Source organism: Triturus cristatus, chromosome 3_2, assembly GCF_964204655.1.
Source record: "Triturus cristatus chromosome 3_2, aTriCri1.1, whole genome shotgun sequence".
Taxonomy (NCBI): Eukaryota; Metazoa; Chordata; class Amphibia; order Caudata; family Salamandridae; genus Triturus; species Triturus cristatus.
Window position 1 is genome coordinate 311345799 of NC_140584.1, and position 21225 is coordinate 311367023.

General features: G+C 42.3%; 1 protein-coding gene across 2 annotated transcripts in view; it reads left to right on the forward strand.

The window, feature by feature from the left end:
• LOC146857246 (pancreatic secretory granule membrane major glycoprotein GP2-like) overlaps positions 1 to 21225 on the forward strand; it is a 606316-nt gene that overhangs the window by 422668 nt on the left and 162423 nt on the right. For both annotated transcript variants that reach the window (XM_085647755.1, XM_085647754.1), the window contains one exon: positions 9374 to 9439. In XM_085647755.1, the coding sequence (XP_085503881.1) occupies positions 9376 to 9439 (64 nt within the window). In that variant the 5' untranslated portion in view covers positions 9374 to 9375. The remainder of the gene's footprint in view (positions 1 to 9373; positions 9440 to 21225) is intronic.

A 21225-nucleotide genomic window follows, 5' to 3' on the forward strand; every position in this document is an offset into this window, starting at 1 on the left:
CTCCCACTATTAGAGCGAGTTACTCGTCTCGCTACCTCGCTTGGGAAGTTAGAGGGTATGGTATCAGCCAATATGTTCCTACTGGAAAAGATTGCAGTGTCTTCTACTGACCATGCATCCCCTTCTAACGTAGACATTATCGACAAATCTAGGCTTGCTTCCACGGCCATCACACCCGTGGATGGAGCATTACTTAATATCCCGGCTCCTAATGTCCAGGTGGTGGATGTTCCTCGTCCCCAGGCCAATATCGAGGTCCTGAGAGAAACAGATTGCCATACCAACACTGCCATTAATTCTAACATCATCTCTACCAGCAAGCCCAACCTAGAGGAAGTTGATTCCCTCCAAAACTTCCCATCCATTAATCTTCCACCCGAGTCCCAGCCTTATACTATCATAATGGTGGGTGTTCCTCGGCTCCCTCAGACAAAGTCCGAGTGTCATAGTGAGCTGAAGAACAAAGTCTCACACTGGTTAAATACCAACCGGCCTTTACCAGCTGGTCTAGGGGCTGAAATAATGACTGTTCGCAGGGTATGTTGGTTGGGCAATGGTGTTAAACAGGTGGAGGGTGATTGTGTGATTATTAATTTCCGCGACCCCAGGGCTGTTAGGCATATTTGTTCCTTTCCCAATACTTTGAGAGGGACCGGCATATCCACAGTGGATTTGTCATACTTTTATCCACATAAACCCTCTGCCGCAACACGTGACATGTCATTTGCTTGGGAAAGGGCTAATAGGACTTCCCACCGTCTGATAAGGCCGGATTTCCATCTCCCACTGTCAAATTTTTATGCACCCCTGAATTCACTAGATGGAGTTGATTGACAGTTATCTTATCAGGAAAACTCGAGTAATTTGCGGGAAGGTTGTCCTGGTCCAGTTAACTTAGTGCACACAGGGAGTGGGGGCTTATGGGGTGGCCAAGTTGGTTTGGTTACTTTCTTTCCCAGTACCCCGTCACCCCAACCAATTAGTTTATCTTCCCGCCTTATTGATCCTCGTCCACCCGAAAGTGAGACCAGGGGCCCAATTAATATTGTATCAACCCCAGTCATCAATGGTCCCGTTCCTGCAGCATCATGTGCCATGCCATCCAGTTCCATGCCCCTGACCCTGGTCTCGTGGAATGTTGCGGGCCTTAGTAGTAGGGTAACCTCTGAAGAATGGGTAGGCTGGGTAACTACCCATGACATCCTGGTTTTCCAGGAAACATGGGCGTTGGATCCGATCTATCTTCCTGGGTTTGTAAACTTTTTTAAGGGGGCCATTCGTGGCACCAGGGGCCGCCCGTCCGGCGGGCTCTGTATATGGGTTAAGCAATCCCTCGGGTATTCACTCAAGGAATTAGCTATTGATAGCCCTGACATATTAATTATCTCCTTGCAACACAACAAGGATCCCGCAGTTCTAATTATAAATGTCTACAACAGAGGCCTCCCTGGCGGACGTGGTACTAACACCTTTTTATTATTAGATGGGTTTTTGGATACCATTAACATTTCTACCAATGTCTATATTGTGGGCGATCTAAATTGCTGTTTCGAACCTCTGCTCTCTACTCTTGACTCACTAACTGGGGAAGTGGATGCGATTTTAAATATCCCCCCTCTTGATCTCCCGCCCATCAAGAGGTGGACTGAGTCTGCCACCCAGTGGATGGGATTATGTATGGAGCGGGGATTTAGGGCCGCTAATGGGAGGACCACCTCAGATAAGGGTGGAAAGATGACTTTCTCAGATGGCCGGCGTTGTAACAGCAGAATTGATTATGCCCTTGTTAAAGTCGAGTTCTGGACCACACTAAGTGATATGGCGGTATTAGACCGCCCAGAGAGTGACCACAACCCGTTGGTTTTAAGTCTTTTACTTTGCCCAGCCCATAGATCCAAACCCACTGAAATAGCGACCGCGGAAGCCGTTTTAACTAATGATCGACGGCGCGTACGCTGGGATAAGGTTGTAATTGATGTCGAATTATTGTCCGTGATTAGCTCCAAGGTATCCGGTGCTCTGGTTGATTTACAGTCTCTCCAGAGCACTGAGGATGTTGTTGATAAAACTACACGTATTCACGACCATCTTTTCACTGGCCTTAAATGTCTTTTCTCTAAACCTTGTAAGGCTAAGAAATCTGCCTCTCTAAAGCCATCAACTTGGTACAACAAAGCGTGCCGAGAATCATTTAGCAATTTAAAATCCGCTATTGCTAATAAAGATCCTGATAATACTAGATTGGCTAGGAAAATCTACAATAAGGCTAAAGCCAAGGCCAAACAAGAGTGGGATAACGATCACTGGAACAACCTTTTGGCTGCCAGTAAGCACCGGAACCTAACCCTTTTTTGGCACATCGTCAAGTGGGGTAACTCCCAGAACAGTCAGGTCCCTACCAATCATGTCCCTCCGGACGCCTGGGTGACTCATTTTGAAACCCAGTTCTCGGTTTCGCCACAGGTTGAGGGGCTTGCTCCAGTTATAACCAGGGATCTTCCCCTCTCCTTGACCTTGACTTTTGATTGTGCCGAGGTTGAAAAGGCCCTAAGTAAGATTCCAAGTGGTAAGGCGCCTGGCATGGATTGTGTACCTACGGATCTCTTTAAATCTGACCTAGGGAATTGGGTGCCTTACATCGCACACCTTGCCAACGCTGTAGCCAGAGGGGCTGATATTCCTGATTCTTGGGGGGGGGCGGAGATTCTCCCCATTTTCAAAAAAGGTGATCGCTCATGCCCGGGGAACTACCGCCCAATTAGTCTTATTGACTCGGTCCAGAAAATTATCGATAGAATGATCTTGGCACGAATCCAAGCTTGGATTGAGCAGGAGGACATCATCTCTCCCCTCCAAGCTGGCTTCAGACCGTGTACCAGTACCATCGACCAGGCATTCAAATTCCAACTAATTGTCTGGAAAACGGTCTATTTGTGTGGCGGTACTTTATATGCTGCCTTTGTAGATCTTCGGTCAGCATTTGACCTAGTCAATAGGACAAAACTCTGGAGCGTATTGGCCGAGCTAGGGCTTCCTCCCGATCTCCTGAATATCATCATTAGGCTTCATGACAACAACTTTGCTCAAGTTCGCTGGGGGAAACAGGGCCAGGTTACTGATCGGTTCAGGGTCAATCGGGGTGTCAGGCAGGGGTGCGTCCTTGCTCCCACCTTGTTTTTATTGTTTATTAATAGTGTTGTTAAGTATTATTCCAACACGTCGACGGACGCCCCAACGTTGGGCGGTACTAAAATCCCACTCCTTATGTTTGCCGATGACACCCTACTTCTTTCCCAGACCCTGTCTGGACTACAGGTGGCACTCAATGTCTTCACGAATTTTTGTTTTGATTTTGACCTGTCTGTCAATGTGTCCAAAACCAAATACATGGTTTTTAACAAAGGGAGAGGTATAAAGGGCCATGTCTTTATGGACAAAGCCTTGCTGGAACGTACTAATGTTATGACCTATTTAGGGGTAGTCTTTGAAAATAGGTTGGATTGGAGGCCGCAAATTGATGTTTTATCCCTAAAATTTGCTCAGCTTTCTGGTTGCCTAGTTAAAGAACATAAGCATTCCCAGTCGAGAATGATAGGTCCCCCCATCAAAATCTTTAATGTAAGGATCAACTCGGCGATCCTTTATGGCGCTGAACTGTGGGGTTTCGCAGATCTTTCTCTTCTGGTTAAGGCGCAATATAAATTTCTCAGATTGCTCACGGGGCTTCCTTGTTCTACCCCTGTCAAACCCCTTCTGTTGGACCTTGGCTGTCACTCGTTTGAAGATATTGCAAGGTTCAAGCCACTGGCCTTTTGGAGGCGTTTATGGACAGTCCCTGAGTTGGATCTCTATGCCAAGGCCTTTCTCGATGTGCGATCCATCTTGGGGGCCGGCAATATTCCCTGGTTCAAACAGACTAAACAACTCCTGGAATCTATGGGGTTGGGCAATCTATGGTCTGATCCAGCCAATAACCCCTTTCCCTCTAAGAAAGATTTTAAGAGCCTTTATTGGTCAATGATTCAGCAGAAACATTTTAACTCAGCCACTGCAGAGTCCTTGTCAGGAAGGTTCCTAGCCCAAAAAAGAATTCCACTCCTCGAAGCATACTGGGATACCATCACCAGACCTTGTGACAGGAAACTATACCATCAATTTAGGGTAGGCACACTTCCGACCTACTCTTTCACCAAAAAATGGAAGGGCACGTCCAGCGACTCTTGCAAAAGTTGTTTTGATTGTATAGATTCTGTCGGACATATCTTTTTTGTTTGTCCTGCTTATGCTGCACCCCGAGCTAAATGGCTCAAACCATTATGTCAAATTCTGGGCACTAGACGAGGGTCAGAAGCACTTGAAATGTTGAGATTTGAGCCTAGTGAATATGTTGCTATTGCTGTTGCCAAATTCTTGGCTTGGGTTTGGTTTATTAGAAACAAGAGGCATTAGGGTACTGAAATATTTTTTATGTATTCTGTTCATGTTCTTCTTTTTAAATTATGTATTTTTATAATTATGTATTCTTTTATGTATTGTAACTGTCTTTCATGATGTAATACATCGATAATAAAGACTAATGAATGGAATGAATGGAATGGACATATGTAAGGTACAGCAGGTTACCCAAAACAGGAATAAATTAAAACATTCAAGATTAGGAGACACATAGGCAAAGGGACCTATACAAATAACTTAGCATGTCACACAAAGGAAAAATAAAGCCATATTAGTTGTCACACAATGATACAGGGGGATGTCAAATACAATTATGGCAGAGGACTTATAACTAATCCATTGATACATCATCTACAGACTCAACTGTGGACAACAAATAATTCGGCAAAGGTTTCCAAAAATCTGTAGGCCTTCATGTAATTGGCTGTAGTGAGGCATATAATTCGGAAGTAGTGTCATAGTAAGACAAGTGTTTCAGCCAAGCTGCCAGTGTGGGGGTTGTGGGCAGTGCGAGTACTCCAATGAAGTGAAATTTGCTGTTTTGCTAAAAGTGGTGCAATGGCAGTAAAACGGCGCAGCCCCAGTGGTAACGACTTAACATACCCCAAAAAAACACATAAGGTTGTCAGCTGAAAGAGGTAGTTGGATCATAGGAGATAGAGTGGAAAAGATATCCTTCTAGAAGGTTGCAATCGTCTCACAAGTCCATGTCAAATGGGAGAAGTCTGCATCGTCCGCCTGACATTTCAGGCACTTGTGATATCTGGTAGAGCCAAATTTCGCCAGAGCAACGGGGGTAGTGTAGGCTCTGTTGAGATACTTATAATGTAATAACTTATGTTGGTGATTACCTGACACGAGTTTAGTCTGCATACAGCAGTAATACCATATTAGGGGCACCCAGGTCACGTTCCCATGCTGACCAAGCTATTGTCTGGTGATTTGAACACTACCCGTAATGTACTGCGTAAATGATGAAATGTAAATCTATCCATGACCGACCATTTATCTACTTTAAGTAGTAGTACTTCTAAAAACAGGTCGCCTATCACCCGCAGCTCGTGTGCACCAAGCGTATGCTGCACTCGAGTGAGTGGTAGCCAGGGGTTGCTTATGAGTGAAATATGGGGGGAGTAAATGGATTCCCCATCGGGATCCCGCAGAAGTTTGAACCATGCCCAACTAGTAGTGGCCAGCGTTTGAATCGTGTTTCGGTCACGTGATAGTCCTTGTGGCAGTATGGTATCAAGAGGGAGAAGTGGTAGTTGTACGTGTTTGGGTTTGAGGAATGGCAGCCGGGCATCCGGATGATGCCAGTAGTAGGCGTAATGTGCTTGGGCTACATAAAAATAGATCTGATGGTCAGGAACTCCAAAGCCGCTGCCCTCATAGCGTAGTGTAAGGACCTCCAAGCGGATACAAGGTTGGGAACCAGCCCATATTAATCAGGTTAGCGGCCCACGCAGTGAGGCAGAAAAACTGGCAGTAAGGGCAAAGGGGATGTTTAGAAAAAGTTAAGAAAATGAGGTGGCACAATCATTTTAATACATGCTATAGACCCGGCCATGCCCAGCGGAAGCTTAATCCACCTTTCCACCTGCTACTCAAGATTCATCAAAGTGGGCCCATAGTTGGATCTGAATGCATCTCCTGAAGAAAGGCCACCTTGATCTCGTGGCGACGCAAGTAAGCAAGGACCTGCTCCCCTTTACGGGGGTTGTTCAAACCTCTAATATTCCATGACATGCAAGTGAGTCAGAATTCGGTGTCTCTACTAGCAGTTGGGGACATGGTGATGTAGGCTAAGAGTAAATATAAAGGGGGCATGTAAGGGTGAACTTAGTATGTACCACAGCAGTGAAGAGGCTTCAACAAGACATAATGTAAAAATAACAACAAGAATACCCCACACACTCCAGCCAAAACATAAGCTGGAGAACCCAAATAATCAATAAAGAAAATAGAAATACAAATACAGTGGTGTACACCCAAGGGGGGTGACAACGCCAACAAGAGCATAACCTAGAAGGATCAGTAAATGGATAATGGAATAACTGTTGAACAAATAAGCAATATAAAGTAAAACAGCATAGCATAGAACAGTATTATGCATAGATCAACAGTATAAGCCAATGGAGAAACAGTATCAGAAGCATCATTGAATACGATGATCCCAATCAGATGAAAGCAAAAACACTTGAGACAGGTCACTATGTGTGAGACCTTGGTAAAAAAGACGCCAGGTCTCAAGGAGCATTTGTACTAAAACGTGCACTAGAGGAGGATCTGCTGGTGGAGTGTTTTTTACAATACTTTTCAGCATCTGCAGGGGTATTAAAGATGTGATGTTGGCTGTCTAGCTCCACTCGGAGCCGTGGAGGACAGAGCATCTCATATTTGAAGCCCAATCTTCGTAGATTACATTTATCATCAGTAAATTTATGGCATGCCTCTTGCACTACTGGAGTGTAGTCAGTATATAGTGAAATAGCAGACCCCTGATATTGAAGAGGCCCCCTGTCGCGGGCCAAATGTAGTGCGGTATCACCGTCTCTAAAGGTTAAGAGTCTAGCTATAATCGTCCGGGGCAGTGCCCTAGGACCTGGCTGGGGTCCAAGTGTCCGGTGTGCTCTCTCAACCATAAAAGAATCCATGAAGGACTTCCTTTTGAAGAGATCCACTAGTACTTGTTCCGCAAAAGTGCCCATCTGTATTGTGTTGGTGGTTTCTGGTACGACAGCTATGCAAATATTATTTCGGTGGGACCTAGCCTCTAAATGTTCATTCTTAGCTGCAGTGGTCTTGAAGAGGCCATCCACAGGTTCAAGATGCTTCATTTTATTAGTATTTCCATCCTCAATTTCCGACATCCTGCACTCTGCACAATCGAGCCTCACATTGTGGCGATCCAAGTGCTCAGACTTGGTGTCAAAGCGTTGTGCCAAAAAATCAAATCTAGAATCAATAGACTTAAAGCTGAGGCCTAGTTTGGCCATATTAGCTGCCAGGGCCTCTGAAGGGGGTTCCGCCATTGTTTGATCTGAGGTGGTGGTTGATTCTGAGGGCAAGCGTTGGTGGCGTGGGTTCCTGGCAGGCTCAAAAGTAAGCCGTTTCTGTTTAGGTTTGTCGTGTCCCATAGCCTTATGGGCACTGCTCCTGTCAGGGAGGCGGTGTCGATCTGGACTCCCCAGCAAGCTCTCCGTCCTCCGGTACTATGTACACCATGGCCCTGCCCTAGGGCTCACGCGCGGGCCCTGTCCCCGCAGGGCTTTCGAAGGCCACGTCAGGCTGCGGTGTGCCAGACGCTTAATGGAGATTCTAATTGCGGCCATCCAGGCCCAACCCTGTTGGTCAGCAGTGATTAGTTCGGGGAACTGCACCACTGCACACACAGCATGGCATTCAACTGAGGTAATATTCTAGGCGATGCTCAGGAGTTTTAATGCTGTGCACCCATCTTTGTCGCCTACTCGACCACTCCCCGACGGCCTGAGAAATGTTTTAAAATGCTACTTCAGTGGGTGGCACAATGAGTGCTGCAGGCCCACTAGTACCTTTTATTTAACACGATCTGGGTACATGTAGTAGCATTTACTAAGAACTTACAAGTAAACTTAATGTGCCAATTAGGTGTAAGCCCATGGTTTGAAGTAGAGAGCCCTTTAGCATTGGTTTGCAGTGGTAAAGTGTGCAAAGTCCTAAAGCCAACAAAAACAAATTCAGAAAAACAGAAGGAGTAAAGACAAAATGTATGGGGGAATACCACATGAATGTTGTCAGGTCTAACACAAGTGCTCTTGAATAGTCGGGTGCTCAAGGGGAATCAAAGTAACCAGAAACATACTCGCCTTGTAAGCAGAGCGCAAATTATGTAAAAATTAGAGAAGAGAGAGCAATACAGCCCACCCACCTGCAGTGTCAATGATCAAAGCGAGGTGCTGGACTAGTCTATCAGGCATAACGGTTATATATCAGCCATGTTAGTAGGAATGAGTTCTTACCTTTCTATGGGGTTAGTGTGCCTTGGATGACTGTGGAGTTTTGGAAAGTGTTAAGTTAAGGAATATGTGTAGCAGGGTTGACAAGTTTGAATTTTGATCAGTATTCGAAGCACAGTTTTTTAAGTGTCAGTCTCTCCATGTCCTAATAAACACTACATGGGTGGCATCATTATGTTTTTTCCTCCAGGTGTTCAAGATGTAGTATAGCCTCTATTATTATCACTGACTTTGTTTCCCCTTGTATTTTAACTTCTATTTTTACACCGTTGCAGTGAGCTAATAGGTGAGTTCGTGGACCTCCAGCCCTGAAGAAATTGCCATAAAATCACTTGGCAAAACACTTGATAGTGGTCTGCAGACCCTTGCAGTTCAATAACCATGTATTAAAAGCCATGCACATATTCATCAGGCAAACCATTTTATGACCCCTATGAACGGGCCATCTGTTATGCCACCTATTAGTTCATGAGTCTCATCACAAATTACATCCATGTATGTAAACCAGTCGATGTGCAATTTGTACATCCATGGATTGTGAATGGGAATTGTAAATCAGGCCCCTAGTTTTGTAGATTCAACAGGCCTCTTTTGTCTTTTTGTATTTAAAGATGTTAAGATCCCAGAAGGAACTTGATAGACTGTTCTGAGTAATATGTGAAAGGGAGGATTAAGGTGCTCAGATCTTTCAGTGAACATCAGGTCCTCCTCTGTTAGACTTTATAAACAGACATATCAGTGAATCGTTTCAGGTGTATCAAAGGAAAATGGGGACTAATATTTGGTTTTGATGGCTCGTCCACCTTTACTTAGCTGGGCACTGACATATTGGATCTTGCTGAACTGCTCAGCCTCTACACACTTGATTGCTAAGTCTAGAGAAGATCTGACCATGAACTCTTGTCTTCTATTCTCTCTAGAGATGGCACGCTTGAAGATGAAGACTTGGATGGGGTTCCTCATCTCCCTCAGCTTTTTGCAATCAGGTACCTCTGATTATTTTGTGACATGCCCTGTCAAAATGCCTGGTCTCCTTCCAAGACTGCAATTGTGTGCTTTCCTTCTAACATTATTTTTGTTTAGTTAATGCAGCGACATGGTGTTTCATAAGAGGAACTACAGCAACTGTAGAGCTGATCATCTTAAACAGGATCTCTTTACTAACTAATATACACATGAGCATATTTATAAAATCCTTTCAACCCTGGAGGATATCCACATTCATGACTGCAAGACGTATTAGAAAAAATAAAATAAATATACACAAAACTCCATTATGGTCTGTTGTGGAGCAGATTTATGTGAGGTTGTTTGTCAGAACATCAATAACAAAAATATTGTCCGTCATAAAAATTATGGAATAAACATCATTAAAAAAAATCTCACCTTTGACAGAAGATTTTCCATTGTTAATGCCAATGAAGTGATATTTCTGTAAGTATTTAAGACGCAATATGTTTGTTAGACAATATTTAGACCACAATATTCTGGTACTTTACTACCCGAGTAGAGTTTGAGCTTCTTTTTGGCACTTTAAAAGAAAAATCCCCCTTCTTGAGTGACTGCTAAATAGAGTGGCATAAATATATCACAGATCTTGTCTCATTAGTAGCAGGCTACATGAACTTTCATGTGAAAAATGCATTAAGTGAACTGGTCTGGGAAATATGTACATGTGTTATAAGCTGAGGCTGGTGTGCCTTGGGTAGTGTGATGTGTGATATAATATTTTTTAACTTATCTGAATTGATAAGTCATTTAATATCTCGTTTCCCTGGCATTCTTCATGTAGTATTACTTGGGTTGTTCTTCATAAGCAGTAGGCTTAATTTACTTGAGCTCACCCTATTCCCATGTAAGTTAGTTTGCAGACACACAGGTCAAAGGTATCCAAGAAGTTATCTTGAATCACCTTTAGGTAGCACAACCTGAACCTAAATCTTAATTCTGCAAGAGGCACTGGAGATGCAGAAACAAATAAGCACAAGTACAGCATATATAGGAGGTAAAGAACTTGATTCCAGAAATACTAATAGACTGGTTACAAAAACTGGTCTCAGTTTGTGACCATTATTTTTTAAACCAGTGTGGAATTTTGTGACCCGACCTACATACCAATTGGTTGGGTCACAAAATTCCGAAATGGAGTGGGTTGCAATCTGACAAACCTCATTAATATTCATGAGGTAGGTTGCAACTTGTGACTCACTCTGATTGGTGGTTACCATAGAGAGAGTGCTTGTAAAGGTCCGCAGAACACCATGTCTGTGATTTCCTTTTAATAAAAACTCTTTTATTTTTTAAAGCAGGCCATTTTAGGAAAGGAAAAATATGGCTGCTTTTTAAATTAAATATTAGAGTGAGTCGCAATCTGACCTATTTCATTAATATTCATGTGCTAGGTCACAAATTGCTACTCATTCAGATTACTGGCTATCATTGGGAAGGTGCCCATTTTCCTTACACGAACATATTTTTTTCAAAAGGTTCTTTAAGAGTTCCCAGTGGTCCTTTGGGCTTCTTACATTTTTTTCAATATTCATAAAGGGAAACGGGTCCAAAGGGAAACACATACCTTTTGGGAATTAATTATCCTGCCAACTTGGGGGTCGGTGTCTTTTCAATGGTTTACAGCCACTATTTCATTACAGAACCATTGATACTTATGGATATGAATGGCTATTTGGAAGGGACACCTACAACATGCTTCTTCCAAATAGTGATTTCTTTATCTATTTCTAAACCCATTTCAGATGTCAGTAAAATGTTACCTACTCCTAAAATAAGCTTAGTACAGTTGGAAAAACATTTTTGCGGATGCAAACTCAGATTCGGAGTTTAATAAATAGTGTAAAATTGTTTACTACATCTGACCCTTGAAGTTCAAAGGAAAATTAAACATTTCAACTAAAAGCCAGTAAAACTTTTGAGATGTAAGTCAATGAAATATACAAAATAGGCTAAATAATTTTTAATATCAGCCAAAGAGGAATTCTGTTTCAATTAAAGTCTTCTTTGAAGAGTTGGAAAAGTCCAGAGAAGCACAACTCAATCTTGGAGACATAGGAAGGTATCCTTGTGTTGAAGCAATGCAGACGTCTCTCCTGGTCACCATTAAAAAGCACAGCTACTCTTTTGGTTTTCTTTGCAGTATTGAATTTTGAAGACTGTAAATCCCAGAGTCTCAGAAATCTTGAGGATGTGATACAAAGCTTCACATTTTCAAGGCACAGTGCTTTGTCCACACCAGTGGTTGTAGTGCTAATATTCAGCTCCTCTTGTGCCCTGATGCACATCATTTCAACATTTGGCTTCTAAGTTTTGTGGTGCTGCCTTGTGGAAGTGACCTCTTTACTGGCCCAAAATATATACACTTACTCTGTCTCTTCTGAGGGATAGACATCTGCCTACCTGCCAACCTCCTTTGGAGGGCTTTCAAGTATTGACCAAGCAGTAAGGCAGACTTCTGGTCTTGAGCAAATTTAAAAGGTGCCTTTGGTTTTTCAGTGAAAAATCCTTAAGATTGTACTCCTAAATTGCCTTGTTATGCAATCTCCAGCGATCAAGACTAGCAAAGCAGAAACACTTACCTTGGTGTCAGGAATACAGGGTATCTCAAAGTGATACCAACCTACCAACTACACTCCCTTTTTATGCAGCAAGTATCCACACATTCTCAAGGGATTTGCTTCACATAGATTCAGGTTTAATGTTACTTATTTCCTAACTATAATTACCTCTAAGATGTTTTCTGAGTGTGATCCATCCCCATAGATATAACAAAGGGACCTGCCACAGGAGTGTTAGGTTATTATCCGCTGTGCTGGCCCATGCAATATCAAGGTATCCAACTTTTCCCTGGTAATATGCAGTGCATTCCTGCCTCTCACTCATTTTCACATTATTTCTTTCACTCTGCAGATTGGAGTATGGATGCCTATGGTTTTGCCAAGTAAAAAGTATTGTAGGGGGGAAACAGAATGTTATGCTTAGGTGCATTGCAATGAAAACGTAAACGTTATAAAGATATACAGTCTCTAGTCACCCATGCCACATTACATGAAAGGTGTGTATGTAACATGGGTTATGTATGATATTTTCTGACTAGGCAAATAATCTTTGCAGATGGAAGAGAGAAACTAGTTGGAAGACTACTACTTTCATACAAATGCTATAATAGAATGGAATAGAATACTGTTGCACTATTGACCACATTTGCGTAACACACCTTACTTGGGATCCGGGCCCAGGATGTCATGCAATATGGAAACAGAAAAGAAAGCCTTCAAAGATTTTAAAAGCCTGAAAAACAGATATTTTGTGGCTGAGTATAATTAGCAGAAGAGTCTGATTAAAGTACTGACTGAAGGTCATATTGGATGCAGCTGTTTGATTAAAATGGTTACTAAGACTGACATGGTAAGCAAGCTTAGAAGGTTTACAAATTAGTAGTGATGTTAATAGTAAGGAGCTGCCTCAAGATGGCTGAGAGAGAGGGCAATTGGAAGGACGTAAGGTGTAATCCCATACTAGTGAACTTATAGAAAGTTCTGACCTGTGGCTTCTCTGTCCAGGATGGAGTTCTCAAGGCAATGCGTTTGGTGCCCTATGGCCTGATTTAAAGTTCAGTGGATGGGTTACTCCATCACAAATGTGACGGATATCCTGCCCTCAGTATTAAAAGTGCACTATATCCAATGCTACTTGTAAAAGAGCGGACGAGATATCCGCCACATTTGTGATGGAATAACCCCTCCACCGTACTTTAAATCAGGCTCTAAGTCAGGATAAATGGTACTTTTCCATTCTGAGGATTTGTATGAGTTGGTGTCTCGTAAGGGTTTGGGTGACATTCAGATCTACTGAACACAGATTTTTAATATGACAGTCTGGCATGTTAAAAGTCAGAGTTGCACCTAAAATGAACATGAGGAGAGAATGGTTGTTGTGAGTTGAAATGGCAAGAGCTTTAGTGCAAAATACCTCTCATACAGGTAGATAACTTGGATGCAAGTAGGTGGAGCTCTTTCACCTTACTATGTTTAAGTGTTCAGCATAATCTGAGAGACATTCATAGCAATACACATTAGTTATGATCACTCCTAATAAGGAAGTAAGGAAGTGTGAGACCCACATGTGAAGTCTATAGTGCACTGTAGTAGTATCACATCCATTTTATAAGGGAAGCTAAATGACACTGTTTCCAAACTTGGGAACTTCCCAGAGTTCTCTGCTTCTTTTTTACATAAACTATGCAGCACTCTAAGCCTGTAAGGGTATTGTTTTGACTTATACTGGGTGCTCCCTTGTGTCTTGACAAAGCTAAACTGCTCTGAAGAGCTATAATGATAGCAAGATACATATCTGGGGTTGCTTTTATTCAATCCAGGTTGGCTTGGATGGCATTTTACCAACCCAAAGCTGTAATATGGTGCCTGGAGTGGTAAAAGGCTTTTGCCAGTTTACAGCTCAGGGTGGATGGCACTGTGCTAATCCTATGCTGAAAGACTTTGCTGTAGAATTAGCAAAATACGTGGTCTCTTCCTAGGTCTGCGTGGATAGCACTGTGCTAATACTATGCTTAAAAACCTTGCTAGAAAAAGAGACATTTGAGGTGAGCAGATTCAGAGTGTCGCTGGTGTTCTAGGGTGCTCTATACAGGAGCTGCTCAGCACCAATATGTTTATAACTGTATCCTGTTTGATGTGTGGAGATTCTTGATTAAATGGCAAAAGAAATTGAAAACAAAAATACAAGTGCTGCTCTCCACCTAAAGTTGGGAGCTACTTGAGAACTACCACAGTTCTCTGCTTCTTTTATGAACAGACGCACATCTATACATATACATATATATATATATGACGAGATTCCGCCTGGAACACTCCTGCACGCCAACTGTCCTGGAGGAGAGCGGGAACAAACGGAAACCGACCCTGATAGCGAGTGAGTAGATTTTCTTTATTTAAATTCACAGCACCGCCTGCATGACGCGTTTCAGCCTCCCCAGAGGCCTTGATCACATATATATATATATTATCTACTGGCGGTCGCCAGTAGATAGTTATAGTTACAACCTAGTTTCCATAGGAAATCTCAAAATTCTATTTTGAATAACTTTGGCGCCGGTTGACGAATCCTCGCGAAATTTTCAAAACTAATGGGGCGCTCCGTTCAGCTCCTACCCTGAAAGTCTCGGGGTGATTCGTCAAGCGGGGGCCGAGAAAAAAGGGGGGTCCCAAAACGCGTTTTCTCCATGCATTTTTCCATAGGACCTTTAGACACAGCTACAGCCCGAACGGCTGAACAGAATTACTTGAAATTTGGCAAAGAGGTAGTCCTCAGGTCAGGCATGTGCCTTTTGCATATATGGTGTAAATCCGTTCAGTAGTTCCTGAGAAAATCAAAAGTAAAATCATATACATATCTGGGCGGAGCCTAACCACACATCTCATTGTGACATCTGATTGGCTGTCAGCACTTCATCCAAGAAGTGTTGGCAGCCATCTTGGGATCAATATACATGATAGCACCTCATTAAAAAGCATTGCAGTTAATAGAAGGTTTTAAGACCTTAGTTACATTATAAATCATTTGTTGATGGTACCATACTCATTTTAGGAATTGTAGTATGTTCTAAGGTGATTTTACCATGTGAAAAAGCCTTCTGCTGGGATATCATGAATCATGTTTGAGAGAAAACTATTTTCACATGCTTTTCCCACAGAGGTTTGGAAGGTGATCTATAAGCTAAACTGAGAGCATATTTTCTGTAAATTCACATTATCTTTCTCAGTCATGTGAGAATGAAGTCTGACATTCTCAGTAAAACATGTACATCCAACAAGGGCAGAGACTGTCAGTTGATTCCTTTGTGTTCTACTGCAGCTTCTTAGAGTGTTCCAAAGAACAACTAGAGCGCTAACAGTCTTACTTATGACAAAGGTATGGCACACCTGAAGCCATCTTGATTGGAATAAAGTGGTAACATTTAAAACATTTAATTCAAAAAGGAACAAAATGAGAGGGTTCATTTTGCCATAGAATGTATGATTAGTGCTGCAGAAAGAAAAATTAGGGCACATTTTGAGTGACTTCTCAAATCCTCTTCTATTTCATTAAAGAATTCTGACATGCAGACTGAAACATGCACTTTCAATACCAGCAGCAGACTTCCCCGGTGAGCAGTAGCTTTACTACAGTGATCTAATAAGCAACTAGAGTGCTAACATTCTGAATTTATGGCAAATGTGTAACACATCTGAATGCCTTCTTCATTGAATCAAAGTAAAAAACTGACAGTATGCCTACTGAGGAGACTGCAGTAAATGAGGAAATTAGGAAACTTCATAACAAGTCTCCCAAGATGGCCACCAGAGACAAAAGAGCCCAAATGTAGCACAAATATCACCGAGATGTAGCCCAAGTATAGCCCAATGACAGAAATCCCAGAGTGTTTTAAAGAACAACTAGAGCGCTAACAGTCTTACTTATGACAAAAGTATGGCACACCTGCAGCCATCTTGATTGGAATAAAGTGGTAACATTTAAAACATTTAATTTGCAAAGGAACAAAATGAGGGGGTTCATTTTACCATAGAAATTATGACTAGTGCTGCAGAAAGAAAACTTAGGGCACATTTTGACTTCTCAAATCCTCTTCTATTCCCTGGTGAGCAGTAGCTTTACTACAGTGATCTAATGAGGAACTAGAGTGCTACCATTCAGAATTTATGGCAAATGTGTCACATCTGAATGCCTTCTTGATGGAACCAAAGTAAACAAGCATTGAAAATGCAATAGGTCTCGCCCTCGTTTAAGTTAAAGCAATTCTGTTTGTAATTAGGTGGCTTTTTAGCTTTGCTTTTATTAGTGTTTTTCAAAATTTCATGTAAATAAGATGCATATCTGTATATGTATGCATGCATTTATATTTGTATTTATATAGATATGCAGATTATATATATGTTTATATATGTATGTATATACATATATACACATACATAGATATAAATGCATATATGTGCATATGTGTGCGTGTAGAGAGAGGTAGAGAGAGGTAGAGAGGTAGAGATGTAGAGGTAGAGACGTAGATGTAGAGAGGTAGAGAGGTAGAGGTAGAGAGGTAGAGGTAGAGAGGTAGAGAGTAGTAGAGAGATAGGTAGAGAAAGGTAGAGAGGTAGAGAGTAGAGGATGAGTAATAGAGAGTAGAGAGTAGAGAGAGAGTAGTAGAGAGAGTAGTAGAGAGTAGTAGAGAGAGTAGCAGAGAGTGAGTAGGAGAGAGTAGTAGTGAGTAGTAGAGAGTGAGTAGTAGAGAGTAGTAGCGAGTGAGAAGTAGAGAGTAGTTCAGAGTAGTAGAGAGTGAGTAGTAGAGGGAGTAGTAGAGAGTAGTAGAGAGTGAGTAGTAGAGGGAGTAGTAGAGAGTGAGTAGTAGAGAGTGAGTAGTAGAGAGTAGTAGAGAGTGAGTAGTGGAGACTGAGTAGCAGAGAGAGAGTAGTAGAGAATGAGTAGTAGAGAGAGAGTAGTAGAGAGAGTGAGTAGTAGAGAGTAGTACAGAGTGAGTATTAGAGAGTGAGTAGTAGAGAGTGAGTAGTAGAGAGTAGTAGAGAGTGAGTAGTAGAGAGTAGTAGAGAGAGAGTAGTAGAGAGTGAGTAGTAGAGAGTGAGTAGTAGAGAGTGAGTAGTAGAGAGAGAGTAGTAGAGAGAGTGAGTAGTAGAGAGTAGTACAGAGTGAGTATTAGAGAGTGAGTAGTAGAGAGTAGTAGAGAGTGAGTAGTAGGGAGTAGTAGAGAGTGAGTAGTAGAGTGAGTAGTAGAGTGAGTAGTAGAGAGCAAGTAGTAGAGAGTGTGTAGTAGAGAGAGAGTAGTAGAGTAGTAGAGAGTGAGTAGTAGAGAGTGAGTAGTAGAGAGTGAGTAGTAGAGAGTAGTAGAAAGTGAGTAGCAGAGAGAGTAGTAGAGAGTAGTAGAGAGTAGTAGAGAGTAGTAGAGAGTGAGTAGTAGAGAGAGAGTAGTAGAGAGTGAGTGGTAGAGAGTAGTAGAGTGAGTAGTAGAGTGAGTAGTAGAGAGAGTGGTAGAGTGAGTAGTTGAGAGTGAGTAGTAGAGAGTAGTAGAGAGTAGTAGAGAGTGAGTAGTAGAGAGTGAGTAGTAGAGAGAGTAGTAGAGAGGGAGTAGTAGAGAGAGAGAGTAGTAGAGAGAGTAGTAGAGAGTAGTAGAGAGTGAGTAGTAGAATAGTAGAGAGTGAGTGGTAGAGAGTAGTAGAGAGTGAGTAGTAGAGAGTGAGTAGTAGAGAGTAGTAGAGTAGTAGAGAGTAGTAGAAAGTGAGTAGTAGAGAGTGAGTAGTAGAAAGTAGTAGCGAGTGAGTAGTAGAGAGTGAGTAGTTTAATTTAAAAGGAACACAATGAGGAGGTTCATTTTGCCATAGAAATTATGATTAGTGAGGAAAAAAGAAAAATTAGGGCACATTTTGAGTGACTTATCAAATCCTCTTCTATTTCATTAAAAAATTCTGACATGCAGACTGAAACATGCACTTTCAATACCAGCAGCAGACTTCCCTGGTGAGCAGTAGCTTTACTACAGTGATCTAATGAGCAACTAGAGTGCTACCATTCAGAAAATTATGGAAAATGTGGGACACATCTGAATGCCTTCTTGATGGAATCAAAGTAAACAAGCATTGAAAATGCAATAGGTCTCGCCCTCGTTTAAGTTAAAGCAATTCTGTTTGTAATTAGGTGGCTTTTTAGCTTTGCTTGTATTAGAGTTTTTCAAACTTTCATGTACATACCATGCATATGTATGCATATATGTATATGTTTGCATGAATTTATATGTATATAGATATGCAGATTATATTTATATGTTTATATATTCACTGAAAAAACCATAGGTTTCACACACGTTATAGTTACGAATTAGCATTTAAAAAACCTTGCAAATTCACTTAAAAAACCATAGGTTTCACACATGTTATAGTTAGCTGGACATTTCACTCGTAAAAAACCAATGAAATTCCCCCGTTATAGTTAGTGCAGGCAACTATAACTCACGCGACCGCAATCCTCTGCTGATGACGTCAGATATTACATCACTGTATTTAGACACTTATTTACCCATGTCTTCTTCCATTAATCTTTAGCTATACATATATTACAAATATTTATTTTTCATAAAGACACATATGTCATCAGTGATGTAATATCTGACGTCATCAGCAGAGGATTGCGGTCGCGTGAGTTATAGTTGCCTGCACTAACTATAACGGGGGAATTTCATTGTTTTTTTACGAGTGAAATGTCCAGCTAACTATAACATGTGTGAAACCTATGGTTTTTTAAGTGAATATATATATATATATATATATATATTTATATATATATATATATATATATATGCCACACGGAGAAAGGAATGTACGCGCTCTCAGGAAGTGCCAAATGCAGAGTTTATTGCATAAAGGTGACGCGTTTCGATAGGCTCGCTGTCTTGACCAAGGTCAAAGCGGTCTTGATGGCAGCGCGCTCTGCTGCTGGTGCTAGTGTTAGGGTTTAGACCACATCCCTCAAAATTTCGCACATAAAAAAAAATTGGACGCTGCACTCCTGAAAGTTGTTTCAAGGTAACTTCATGTATTTGCCAAAATTAATTCCGTCAGATACCACCTACACATTTCGACAACCGTCTTCTTCATGGTGGTTACATCCATTTGCATTAATTGTCAGTTATCTCCTATTACTTATACACAGTTGAAAGGCATGCTGGGAATTGTAGTCCAACCATAATTCTATTTGAGAGTCAATTGATTTGCTCTGTATATGTGGCTTGCATTGTCCAAATGACGAGTGATCTCCAATTAGTGTATTACATTTTAATTATTTCTTAGCAAATTGCTGTCTCTTTTTCATGATCTTACTGAAAAAAGTCCTTTGAGCTTGATATTATTCGATCTTTGCCTACAATGTTCCCAGTTCTGTTATGGTTCCCAGTGATTTATTTCCGCATTGGCTGTTGAAGTCAAGCACTTACTTTCAGGCCCCTGTTACCTTCAGGGGCCGCATCGGCATTTTGTACACATTCTTACAGGACAGTTACTCACCATTGTTGTGATGAGACTGTCCTGTCCCATCACAGGGTTTGCACATTGGCGTATTTTGAAGTTGGAACCTCCAGTTCTTTCATCTTCAAATCTAAAGTACATACACAGGAGATTGGTATCCCCCGCTGCCTCTATGATTGCTTTCGAAGTCTCCATTCGTGCCGGGCGCTGCCGCTTACATAAATCCAAGGTCAAAGCGGTCTTGATGGCGGCGCGCATTGCTGCTGTTGCTAGCGTTTGGGTTTAGACCACATCCCTCAAAATTTCGCATACCGAACAAAAGTTCGACGATGCACTCCCGAAAGTTGTTTCAAGGTAACTTCATTTATTTGCCAATATTGATTGCGTCAGATACCATCTAAGTGTTTGGCAATACCGTCTTCTTCATGGTGTTTACATCCATTTGCCTTAATTGTCAATTATCGCCCATTATTTATATATAGTTGAGAGGCATGATGGGAACTGTAGTCCAACCTTAATTCCACCAGAGAGTCAATTGATTTGCTCTGTATATATGGCTTGCATTGTCCAAACGACTAGTGATCTCCAATTAGTATATTACATATTAATTATTTCTTAGCAAACTGCTGTCTCTTTTTCATGATCTTACTGAAAAGCGTCTTTTGAACTTGATATTATTCAATCTATATATCACATATTGACGGTACCAGGAGGAGATATATAGGCAGTCTGGTCAGAGTCCCTGCTCTTCCCTTGCGCAGCTCCACCCTTAAGGCACTTCCCTTAGCGCCAACTTGAACTTCAGGTAGGTATTCAAGGCCCTCCTCCACCCGCAGGCTCCTGCCCGCGCCTCATCCCTGGTGGTCTAGTGGAAGAGCCTGCTCTTCTGCTAGTCTGCTCTGTGGGTGTCATCCTTTTTCTGTTTTGCCTTTTTCTGTTTTGCCTTTTCTTGTTTGCCTTTTCTGGTTGCCTTTTCCCTGCTGCAGATGCCCCATGGCCCCTCCCCTGAGCGTGTTCCCGCTCCTGCCTCCCAGCTGCTCACCCTTCCGTGACTCATACTTAATGGCGGCTGCTGTGTGGCCACACAGCTGGCACGCTCAAGTCACACCAAAGGCAAGCTTGTCTGCGCCCATCTGCGACCTGACCACGACCAGCGCCAGAGAACCTGGCCCTCGACCACCCGCCGCTATGACCTCATCACTATCCAAGTACTCAACCCTGGACGGAACAACAACTGCCAGCTCTCAATGCCAAGCAACAACCAGGCCCTGATCTTCTGGCGACACTGCAGCCGCACCTTCACCCACCTCTGGACGAGGCTGCCACCACTAACCCACCAGATGCCTCCGCACACAAGCCACTGAGCTGCATCCTCCTCAAAGTACACTCCCTGCACAGACACACCATAGAAATCTGGTACCTCAGCACCCGCCAACCCTCACGGATACAAAATCCTGAGGAAGGACCGCCCCAACTCCCCAGGAGGTGGCCTCACCATCGTCCACAAAAGCTCCCTTCGACTAACATCCACCATCTTGGATGGCGCCTCGCCTCTCATGGAATACATCCACTTCCAGATCAAGCTCAACCCTAAAATAATGCTTTTTGGAACACTCGCCTACAGATCTCCCGGACCCCCTTCACCAACATCATCACAGACCACATCGCTCCCCACACCCTCGCCTCCATGGACTACATACTGCTCGGAGACCTGAACTTCC